The 12620-nt window shown below is 42.9% G+C and overlaps 1 protein-coding gene across 1 annotated transcript in view; it reads left to right on the forward strand.

Annotated features, from left to right (window-relative positions):
• Window positions 1–12620, forward strand: part of Prdm6 (PR/SET domain 6) — a 99811-nt gene that overhangs the window by 70936 nt on the left and 16255 nt on the right. The window contains exons 4-5 of the mRNA XM_051201034.1: window positions 121–248; window positions 3692–3816. Of these exons, the coding sequence (XP_051056991.1) occupies window positions 121–248; window positions 3692–3816 (253 nt within the window). The remainder of the gene's footprint in view (window positions 1–120; window positions 249–3691; window positions 3817–12620) is intronic.

Raw genomic sequence — 12620 nt, forward strand, 5'->3', positions numbered from 1 at the left:
TACTAGCAAACCCCAGGGCCGTAAATCTCTGCAGCTGACATGGAAAGACACCAAGGGAAACAGGGAAAATGATTGCTCATGATTCGTTCTAACTACTTGACCTTCTGACCTCTTCTCTAGATCTATGATCAAGATGGGACACTACAGCACTTTATTGATGGTGGGGAGCCTAGTAAGTCGAGCTGGATGAGGTATATCCGATGTGCAAGGCACTGTGGAGAACAGAATCTAACAGTAGTTCAGTACAGGTAAAGTATGTCTTGATTTACTGCTGAAGCCCTTTGGCTTGCACATGCAAACTCAGGCTTGCTGCAAAGTGATTAAAAACACTCTGGGTAGATGTGTTTTTTGTTTGTTTGCTTGCTTGCTTGCTGGGTTTCTGAGATACCTTAGTTCCAGGGGCCAGTATTTCCTGGACATTCAGAAAGAAAGGGGCTAGCAGATGCCCCCTCTGACTCTGTACACAGTTTGAAGTTACTCCACACCATCACTTGAATGTCCTTAAGAACCCAAATGAGATTGGCAGCCCCACTGGCTTGGGGTTAATCGGCCACCAGATGGGAACGCACACATAAATGGAAGCTTGGGGACTCAGTTCCAGATCCGTTCCTTTCAGTCTCTCTCAGTCTGTTTCTCAGAGAGAGAATAAGGTTCATTTGCATATAGGTCTGGAAAACCAAGAACTCAGTCTCCCAAAACCGGCCATGCTCAGCATCGGGACTGAGTGGCGGCAACCTCTCCTACTCTCTTAAAAGGTTCCCGAGCATCTGGGTCTGGCCCTTTGATGATTTCAGCTGTGTTCCAGGTGATGCAGTTGTTTCAAGTTAGAGAAAAGAAGCCCCTCACCCCCACAATGGACAGAGCCCAAAGAGTGACAGACCCAAGGAGATGTGTCCTTACTTCCCAGAGTCTCACAGGGATGGAGCACTAAGCCACCGTCTCAATGCACCTGCTGCCCTCACCCCGTGCTCCTTAGGAAAGCTGGAATCAAGACAAGGAGGCAGAAACAAATCGAGCAGCTCCACCACTAAGCCTTCTTCTCTCAGAATCCCTAGAAAACATGTGCCTTATAAATATATGAGCTCAGTTATAAACAGCCGTGTTCCCTTCAGAGTCAGAAGCAACTGTTTAGCTTTATTGGGCACCACAGACACATCAAAGCCCAGAGCCTTGTGCTCCGCAACTTGGAGTTCTGCCTGGGGCTATTTATTTTCCTTTTTTTTTTTTTTTTAAGTGAAGTCTTTTTACATTTTTTTCTTTATACCTCAGAGGGTACACAGATCTGGCATGCTTGTTCTCCGAAGGTCTCCAGTTCTAAAAAGAACATACTTGGGCAGTGTCTGACTCTTTGCCTGGGTTCCCCCACACAGTTTGATTAAGTAATGGTTTACATGAAATAATATAAGAGGCTTTTTGGTAAGACCTGGGCAAACCTGGCCTTGCGGACATTTACTATCATGAATTTCCTACACAACCCCAAGCTCCACAATTAGCAAAGGCTGTGCTTGTCCAGTCAGCAAGAGATTGGCCACTTCTGTAAGAATTACCAAGGGAGCTCTTGAGGCAAGTTCTAAATTTGGGACAAGAAACCCCTTGAGGGGAAAGGCGCATGAGTAAGCCATTACCTATCTGTCAATATTAAGTGGATTTTACAACTCTCCTTTCATGAGGGCACTGAAGCTATGAGCTCTCTCTCAGCCGATCTGTTTTGGATTACGGCAGATCTTTATACAATGAGCTACAAAAACACAATTTTAAAAACTGGCATCCATCACTAGTGACCACGTCCAAAAGTAAGAAAATAGAAAAGTTGGACCCCGAAGAGCCAGCCTAATTTTTATTGTACATGAATGTCCTCTTCACAAAATGTCAGCTGGTTTAAATTCATTCTGTTATGATTTGTAATATCTAAATGGAATTTTCTTCAAAGCGCCCTTGATTGATTGACCCTTAGCTGAACGTTTTGTTTTTATTTTGAGGCTGACAATAATGTTTGTTGGCATGTGTTCTGCTTCAACTGCGTTGGGACGCCATGAAGCTATCTTTATGAGTCATCCAACCACAATACTAAATACATGTCAGCAAAGGAAATATTATCTGAAAAGGGAAAAATCCCTTTGATGTGCTTCACCATGCAGGGATTTGTGCAAGCTTTGGAAGCTCTGGGTGCTTGTAAGGAATGGTGTACACTTACACCTCCCTCCCACCCCCTTTCGGCCTACTCTGTGCCTCAGAAGACCACCCATTGCTCAAAAACAGTTCTGGTCTTTCAGCGGCAAAGTGTGTCATTTGGTTTTAGCACATTCATTTGCCGGGCGCTGTGTTTATACTAAGGAAAGGCAAACCCAGAGATGAAATGTTACAAGGGTGAAGTACAAAGTAGACTCAATTTTTCTCAAGTTAGGAGATGTCAGTGATTTATAACTCAGTTCCAATTTTGATTTTTTTTAATGCAGCAGTGGAAAAAATTAATAAAATGCATAGCTCCTAGAGGTGCCAAGTCAGGAAGGGCAGCAAGGGCTGGACAAGTGGCTGGAGTTTTTGTCAGATATTCATAGAATGTGGGGGGAAAACGTTTTGCTTAGCTAGCAGTGCCCTCGTGAGACAGAATGGCAGTAAGGAAGGAAAATAACAAGATAAATGAAATTTTTGCAGCTGTGAGTAAAATATTGAGAATCTGCACTTTTTTATTGATCTTTATGATTCTATTGCCAAGAGCCACTTTGTGGTGACAAAATATGTTGACAAGTGCATATCTCATCGCCATGAAAAATGTGGAGAAAGGTTCCCCTCGTCTGCAGTGTTCTACAAGGAACAAATTACGCTGCTGCAGCCAATTCCTTACAGAAAGGCAAAATTTAAGGCCCACCAACCCTAAGCACTTTTATCTGGAACTTGAGGCTAACATTTGTAACAATCCTTCAGTGAGGAAACCAGTCTCGACACCCTCATTCTTCTAAAAATCTGCAGATTTTTTTTAACAGCGCTGAAGCTGCTGCTGTAAAGGATGCTTATTTCTTGGTACCCTCACTCCATCATCCATGGTGTAATCCTTCAGCCCAAGTAAAGTGCTCCTCTTGTATTTATTGAATTTCCATCCGTTTTACACAAGAGCGCTTTTCTCTTCTCCTACATCAAACTTTAGGGAGGAAAAAGGGGGTGGCTAGAAGGGGTTTTAGCTTTCTTGGTCCTTAATATCACTAAGTCACTTTATTTTATTATGAATCTGGGAACTCCCAATGCCAAGTTTCCAGAATACACCTACTGCTCTTTCTTCTAATAAGTAGATAGTATTAATCTACCTATGGGGTTGGTGCAGCACTCATGCCTCTGTAGTTTGCCACCAGGAAGAATTTTCTGATTAGTGTGAGATGGAATTTTTATTTTTTTAATAATTTTTTAAAATAAAAATTTTAATAATAATTTTTAATAAAAAATTCCTGCTGTCTCCTGGGCCACATATCTATCTCTTCAAGACCCTGTATGGAGGCGCACTGTGGAAATAAACTATACATTGTTTATCATACTGAGTTACAGACTCTCCTCGGATGCCTGGGATAATAAGGTGGGTGTAGATTTATTATAAACTGTTTAGGTGGATCTGGGCAGAATGTTTTGGGGTCAATAAAAATGTAGTGGGACATATGAGCATTACGTCTTACTAAGTTGGGTTTTCTTTTGTTTTAAATAGGTCGAATATATTCTACCGGGCCTGTATAGATATTCCCAGGGGCACCGAGCTTCTGGTGTGGTACAATGACAGCTATACGTCTTTCTTTGGGATCCCTTTACAATGCATTGCCCAGGATGAAAACTGTAAGAATCTACTTTAGTTCTGAATTCACGCTAAAAATGTACCTGTTTCAAAGATGACTTTTTAAGAATGTTTTCTGAAACTCGTGAAATGTGATTCACTGTGACACATGATGCAAAATGCATGGGTCATCCCACCACTGTTCCCTTCTGACTCTTTGCCTGTTCACACTTTCAAAGCCTTTGCCAGAGTTTTCAAGAATTGCTGACAAAAAAAAAAAAAAAAAGTCAGTTGGTCTCTACTGAGCACCCACTGTGTATCTGCTTCTCTGCTTGACACTGTAGGAGGGAAAATGCCAGAATTTCTGCTCTGAAGGGAGGAAGTCTTGCTGGAGCCACACTCTAAACAAAAATAACAAAGAAACATTGCTCAATGAAGACTATCACCTCTGCAGCCATTTGGGTGTGAATTAGGATAGTCATTAGAGTAATGAAAATAAAAGCTACAGGTATAAGACTGTAAATTTGAGTCTTCCTAAATTTTCTTGTTTCAAACCATGTCAAGAACCACATTTTCTTCAAGCATTGTTATTCTGCCAACCACTACCTTTGTAACAGTAATAGAATATTTAGGCTGATGTGAACTTGCAGCAACTTCTACTTGAACTTATTGCACGTTCAAGTATTGATGCTTGGGAAACAGTTTAGGTGATATCCGTATTTGGAACAGATTTAGGCAATCCCAGTGTGAATTGGGAAGAATGCTAGTATCTTCAGTGATGCTGTATTTTTCTGTTGTTAAACCGACTCATCTGTGAAATGATAATTTGATATGCTGCAAAAAGAAACAGAGACAACAGATGGGCAGAGAGCTTCATCTTGGAAGAAGTAGTCTTCTCCTTCCTTTTCCTATCTATCTGTCTGTCTGTCTGTCTGTATCACACACTCATTCCACAAATGCCCTCAGCACTACCCATCACAGTGCTGATCTTGTCCTTGTCTTTAATTCCTTTGAGAAAAAGACAATTGATAAAGAGCACAGCTATCAACTTTCCTATTTTACCCTAGTTTAAGCCAAGTTCAAATGATGACATATATGTTGGCATTCTCCTGACTCGTGGAGTTTCCCCTGGAAATAGTTCTTTCTGCTGTGGATATCCTTGTTGGGGGAGGGTTTCTCTGTTTTCAATGGAGGCAATCTCCATTTTGGACATGGTTGTGTGGTTGGCATTAGAGCATACATAAGCATGGAGGCCACCATGTTCTGTCTTTCCCAGGATGACACTGTGTCTGCCTCCCTCATAACAAGCACATCTGGGCAGTACCATGGGCTTTCTGTGTGCTAGAACCCGCACACAAATTCAGCTCCTTGCATGTGGAATTTGAGCCAAAAGGGTTTGGGAAATCCCATGATGTTCTTTATTTCCTCCTTGAAATACAACCTCCTACAGACTCTGAAGACACTAAATTACATGTTGAGGAAAGTGTAGATGTAAGCACATGAAGGCCTAGAGTTCTAATGTACAGCTTATAGTTCAAAGAGTCACTAATCCCTATTTATTGATCATCTACTATGGGCTGGTCTTCACTAGGTGCCATAAATGCAGAAGGAAGAAAACAGTCAGGGAATCCTACCTTCAGGTATCTTATGTCTAGGGGCAGGGTGCTATAAATATGTAATTAGATGTTTACATATTTGCCCAGGCAGTGGTGTGTTGTGGAGCTACTAAAGCAGAAAAGGGACAAGTGCACTAGGAGTTTGGGACTGCAGATTTAGGGAATGACTTGAAGTAGTCCCCACTGGCAAGCTAGCCTTTGACTGAAAACTTGAGGAGGTGAGGGAATGACTCACATGTTACCCTGGAGACGGGCATCTCAGGCCGTTGAACTAACCTCTAAGAGCCTCTTGGTTGAAATGCCCTTTGCACGTATGTGGAAGAGTATCCTACAAGTTGGTCCAGAGTGTGGTGGGGTGAGTGAAAGGCAGAAGGTGAGTCAGGTATGGTTGGGTGGAGGTCCCCTTTTGCTCTGTGAGCCAGGTGATGGGGGGGTGGAGTTTTGAGCAGTAGTGAGATGGTCTGACTGAAGTTGTAATAGGATTGATGACTCCTATCTTTTGAGTGCAGATTATACCATGAACAGTGATGTAGAACTCTGGTCCTCTTGTGGAAAGTAGGGAAGAGATGGTGGTGTATACCAACATGGAAGGGATGGAGGTGGCAAGAAGTAACTGGACACCAGGTGTATTTTGAAAGCAAGGCAGGCCAGCATTTTCTGACATTTTAGGTACCCAGGAAAAGTTGCCAAGAATGCCTGAGTCTTCTAGTCTAAGGAGCGACTATTTCCTGAGTTTCGAGGTAGAAATGGAGAGCGGGGAATGACCACACGGGAACAGCCATGCCTACTTGGATCTGTGGAGTAGAAGTCAGTTGTTCATGCATTGCTTTCACCTCACAAGGCTGTTACCTGCATGGGAGATTGGGGCTGGAGTTAGGGCATTGTGCTGTCCACCTGCCATTCACAACCAATGGGCAGGTAATCTGAGTATACCAAGTGGTATTCAGATTCAGAGCCCTAATGCCACCAACAATGCACATTTGGGGCTCACCATTTGTTTTCTGCCCTTTCTCTGGGACTCCCTACCTGTCTGTATGAAGCGTTCTTGGGGATTCTGACTGCAGTATTAAGTGAACTCTGCCAGGGCACGTTATACCATTTCGGTCCTGAAGTCACAGCAGCATGCAGTTTGTGGCTTCGGTAGGAAAGCTAAGTTCAGTGTGGAGTTCTCAGTAAGGACTGAGGGAAGTTTAAAGGGAATTAAGTAATTGGCTAAAAGGCTTAATGGTGACAGTGCCTCTTTCCCCTGAGGGTGTTATGGGAACTTTATTTCATTTCCTGTCTCAAAGTCATATATCTGTCATGTGATAGGCCACCCAAGAAACTAGCAGAAAGCTTTGTCAGACAGTGAGGGGAGAAATATGACTTCACTTGCAATTCTGAGATCGAGTCCCATTCCATTTGATCACAGAGCAGCTGGCTGTTGAGTGAGTGCTTTGTGATGAGGATTCCTTATTCTGTGCTAAGAAAATATCCATGTGACTTAGACATGCAGATGTGTGAAGGGGCATGGCAGGGAATTTAACATATAGCCTTCCTCACCCTGAGTAGTTTAAATCTTCTCAACCGATCAGCAATTCTAAGATGAATTTTACCTCACTTTGCTGGTCACAGAATAAATTAGGTTTTCAAAAGAAACTCCTTAAGAGCAAAGACTCCCCAGTGCTGAGGGCAAAGCACATGGCTATGGCTATGGTGTGGGCTGCAGAGAAGCTTCAGCAGGTAACAGCACCCACCAAGCCTGATGGATCTCTTCATTCAGTCATAGAGCCTACATACTGAGAGGGGAGAAACTGGCTCTCTCTCTCTCTCTCTCTCTCTCTCTCTCTCTCTCTCTCACACACACACACACACACACACACACACCAGCATGTGTTCACATGTGCGGACATACATACAAACATACACACCACACACCTTAAAGTACGTTAAAGTAAAGGTACACTGGATAAAGATGAGACCTGCTATCACAATTATAAGAAGAGACTAAAAATTATTTCAGACAGATTTCCCTTCATTAATGAAACTGATACTAAACTAAGATATCCAAGGAAAATGTGATTTTAGTTAGTGAACAGTACTTATTAAGCACTTTCAGTTATAAAAGTATCATCTTCCTCCCCATGGTTCTTTCAACATGCAGCATGCACACTTCCCATTGATCATGGGCTGTGGGACCTGGGGCTCAGTAAGTGGCCCCCCTCTGTCAGCAGCATGTAACAGTGGGGCCAACGGGCATACACACACACTGCCTGGACATGTCAGCAAAAGCCGCTTGCACTTAAAGAGGAGACAGTGTTCCACCCAGGCATCTGGGCTCTGGAAGCAATTCCTGTGTTATTTTCCTTTTTTAAAAAACTATACTTAAAAATGTAAGAGAGCTCCAATAGGGAGAGCCCCTTCATCCACTGTGGGCCTTTCAGAGAGCCTGAAGGAACACTTGTGTCGACAGATCACATCCGCAAGAAGGAGCGAGGTTGCCCCGAGCTTCCGGTGGGGGATTAGCTCCTGCAGAGTGTAAAGACTGGAGTGGTTCATATTCTCTTCAGAGGAAATTAAAAGAGAGAAGGAAAAAGCCTGGGAGCAAATGTTAAACAAGTCTTCCTACTGCTTGTTCTGTCTTAGCGCATGAAGCTGAGGTGGCAGAATGTGAGACTTGATAGCCATGTGGGAGCTGCACTGGCCTAGACCCTGCCTGGAGGAGGCATGCTCTTTTTCATTTTCAAAGAACAGTAAATAAAAAGGGCCACCGCTGTACAGAGCCTCTCATCTCCTTCATTCTACTGACAGCAGGAATCCAGCCTAGGGAGAGCCCTGCTCTGTCCTGTATCTGTGTGACCTTTAGGATACCATTATACAAGTTAATCCAACAGGGGTATCTGTGCACAAGGCCTGAAAGGAAGCATTGTGATGGTGTGCAGAGCCACAAGGCCCTACCAGTTTTGGAGGACAGAAGAAGGTCCATTAGTCTACAACTTAAGCATACAACTCATTGAAGGTGCTTCTCTGGGTAGCTAGATCAGAGTCCAAGCTGAGGGTGTTAGGTTGGTTGACTATGGTCAAGAGGAGCATGAGCATCCATCCCTATGCATGGAGAGACACTGGGATTGGACTTTGTACACAAGTCTGGGTATAGCAAGAACCTATCCTTTCTATGAATGGAGACTAGAAGAATGCTGACTCCAAGTCCAGAGTCAAGAAACTGTCCTGAGGAATGGTAGCCAAGTTTGTCTTCCATGTGTATGCATGTATGCACGAGTGCACACACACACACGCACACATGCACAAAGAAGACAAGCCCACATGGGCATTTTTTTTAGCTTTAACAATGGTAGCTACCCATTGGAAGGGAGACAAGGAAACCCCTGAGAAGAATGATGAAGGAGGAAGAGGAATACTGGAGAGCGGTTGTTTTTCTGACACCCAGGAGTGTTGTGTGCCATTCTAGCACATCTTGATATATAGCTTCATCACTCACTCTCCTAGTTCTGGGACCCAGGGGTTTGGGGCCATCTCTCAGATGGTCTTGTCTTCAGCACCTACATCAGCACCCTTGACCATAGCACACTCTGAACTGGATTGTGGTCCACATGTAACAACTGGCCAGTATGGAGGCATAAAGGACTGGTGGTTTCCCCAGAGAGGATAACTCTGAAGATACTCCAGCCCCAGAACTCATCCATCTTTAATTTCTCCTCTCCTACTTTGCCCACTCTCTAATACATGTTGATCCTCCAAAGAGTCCCCAGTTACCCTCTTCCCCCACACAACTCCACACATGATCTCAGCCTAAAGGCTAAGAGGTCTCCACACAGATGTCCAGAATCTCTTCCAGAGTCAGTTTCTCAGGTACTCTTGGGTCTGTATTTTCCTTCATGGGGGGGGTCTCTATTTTCAACCTAGACTTTGGTGACTCCTAACCTCAACAGTGCAATGATCTCCTCTACATGTGTCCCTTTCATCCTGCACAGGAATCTCCCCCTCAGTGTGTTGTAACTAAAGCCATTATGTTCATTCTCACAGTCTGTCTCTTCCCCCTCCCCAGTTGAATAGTGCTCCCTTCCAGCCATCCAATTGTGCTTTCTAGAAACCTTGACACATCACCCTCATAGCCTATCTCCAGGCCCCGTTGTGTATGTTCCTCATATGTTCTCATCTCTGTCGCCACTGTTATGATCAGGGTTACACAGTCCACTCAAGGCTCCATCATGAAGCACCCTCTTTAAGTGTCATATCACAGCCAGAGTGAAACCTCGCTTATTTGCTTATTTTAGCCCAGTTTATCCTCTTGTTTTATCAACAGATAGTTTGGGCTCATGGATCAAAGTCCACAAAGTATTATAGGCATACAAATCTCTAGCCAAGAGATAATGAAGGATGTTGACAAATTCTTAGCCTTTCTTCCAGAAATATGTTTTTGTCTCTTTAAGCATCTAAGTGCATTCTCTCTTTCTCTGGTTTTTGTCTGTCCCCCACTCAGCCTTCTCCCCTATGGTTCTACTTTTTCAAGAAAGCCTTTGTTGGCCTTAAGTTACTGATCTTGCCTCAGCTAACCAAGTGACTAACATTATAAGTGTGCACCATCGTGTTTGGCATCCTAACTGCCTTTTGCAAATGTACTAGCAGCATATGATGCCCAGTGGTCAATGTGGATTGATGATACCCTGAAAGCAAACATCTGGTCCCCTCGAGCTCTGGTTCCAAACTCTTTTAGACTTACAAAGACTCTTCTGTTAAAAAAGAAGCCTTTAATATGGATTGCTATGCGACTCATGTAGTCTTCAGCTCACATAATGACCAATGTTTTTTTCAGTTGTCCAAACTTGCTATGTAGCTGGGGATGACCTTGAACTTCTGAATCTCCTGCATTCACTTCCCAATGCTGGGTTTATTGGTATATTCAACAAACCTAGTTTTATGGGGATGTTGGGGATTGAACCTAAGGATTTGTTTATGCTAGGCAAGCTCTCAACCAACTATGTAGGACTCCGCAGAACAGCTAGACTTCAAACAATTGCATTTGTGAAAAATTTTCATTCTCCCCTCTCTCTCGTAAATCATTTGCTCAGACTGAATTACCTTATAAACACAATGGAGGACCACACTTAGGGCAGAATAGGGAGTGTGTTGTTACCTACAGCTGGGAAGTGTTTTAGATTTGTGTTGTGATATCTCAAAAAATAAAGTAATAAATGGAGAATAATCTTATTCCAGTCATCTTCATTTTTATTATATTCACCCATATACATATATCTCTAATTATTATGCAAATTTTTAGATATATAAATTTGATTTTTCCCCCTTGATATTGGTCATTAGCTTATAAAAAGTCATTGGCCTGTGACTCTGTTTCTTTTTATATAAAGATTGTGTGGCCTTAGCTGGGCAGTGGTAGCTCACACCTTTAATCCCAGTGCTTGGGAGGCAGAGGCAGGTGGATCTTCTCTGTATGTTTCAGGCCAGCCTGATCTACAGAGCAAGTACCAGGACAGGCTTGAAAGCTTCACAGAGAAACCCTGTCTTAAAAAACAAAACAAAACAAAAAAAGATTGTGTGGCCTTAGGGTGTAAAGCATTGAAAAGCTTTGGCCAGGTTCACTGCTTTTCTGGGTGTTTAAGCCTCTGCATTCGATCCTCCTCCCTCTTTGCTTTCCTTCTGAGTATCCTGGCTGGCAAGAGTTCACTGTTGTCTGAAGACTCCTGGTTTCTCTGTGCTCTGCCCTCCCTGGATTAGTGATGAAAATTCCAAACAAATGGGCTCCATCCCAATCTCTGTATGTGCTGTTTTTGCTTCTTATTAAAGATGGCAAAGCCCTTCTCCTTATCTTTTAGAGTCTGCTTAAGAAGTAACACAAAGAAAGGTGTTATTTTTTAAGTCTAAAATTGTCTATAAACTCCATATTGATTTTTGCCTCAGGAGGTCAAATGATACATGACTTTTATATATGTAATATAGATGATACATTATTTGAATAGAGGCATACATATATATGTAACATGTATGAGGCACACATATGAAACTGCCCATAAAGTGGCCTTTCTCTATTTGAAACACATCTAGTAAGCAGAGAAGTTATACATATGAATCAAAAATGAAATTTGCTAGAACTCAGAAAGCTATAGCGTATAGCTTAGGTCTGTCCTTAACTGATAATGTCATGTCAAGCAAACAGCTGGGTCTTGTTGGGCTACTGTTTTGCTACCTGTAATGAGGGGGTATCAGCTCAGGTCAGTGCGTTCTCAACCCTGACTTTGCTTCAGGCCCTTCTAAGAGACTCATTTGATTTTTAAAAATCCTCTGTAACATGGCTGCTGAGTAGCCAGCAAGTGATGCTGAAGTGTCTTTCCAGGACTTGGAGCACTTTGTCTGAGATGAGATGAGCTCTGCTTCAGTTGCAGTAGACAGGACTGTTCCCTGTCTGAGGTTAGATTAGCTGGTCATGTGATTCTGCAGAAGGTAACACACCAGCACCCCGGCACCTACATGTGCAATCCACCTGTCTCTTTCCAGAGCTTCCTGGTTCCCCACCTCTATGGCTTCTTTTAGAGTTGAGAATGCTCACCTTGTGAAGGAAGCTTAGCCACGGCTGTGGTAAGGACAGGAGAGCTCCCAGTTTGTTTCCCACCATAGTTCTGAGCCAACAATCAACAGCCATATCACTAACTGTAGCATGCCAACCATCTTCTGCAAAATTTTGCATATTTTTGGACAATGTCTCCCACTGTGTTTCCCTGGTTGGCCTGGAACTTGTTATGTAGATCAGGCTGGTCAAGAACTCACAGTGATCCCACCCCCACCCCACCCTGCCCCAGTGCTGGGATCAAAGGGCATATACTACCACTCACCTTAATCTCCTGACTACTGTATAGTTATTAATCTCTTTGACTCCTAAAATGAACAATAATGATATATTTGTGTACATAGTAGGCCTTTTGCACAGATTCTAATTGCTTTTAGACCCATGGAATGTCCAGTTAATACTGAATAAATATTGTTAACACAGTAAGGTATTGAAAAAAGAAACCAGGAGTGGTGGTTTACACCTGAAATCCTAGTACCGGAGAGGCCAAGTCAGGCAGATCACTGTGAGTTCAAGGCCATCAGAAGCTACTGAATGATACCCTGTCAAAAATAAAATAAAATAAAAATTAAAAAGAACAATAAACTTCAAGGATTTTGATTTCTCCCATAAGAAACTTTTTTATATGTCTTCCTTCTCTTCCACTTTACCACCTAGCAAGAACTATCTC

Source organism: Phodopus roborovskii, unplaced genomic scaffold (assembly GCF_943737965.1).
Source record: "Phodopus roborovskii unplaced genomic scaffold, PHOROB, whole genome shotgun sequence".
In the NCBI taxonomy this organism is placed as follows: domain Eukaryota; kingdom Metazoa; phylum Chordata; class Mammalia; order Rodentia; family Cricetidae; genus Phodopus; species Phodopus roborovskii.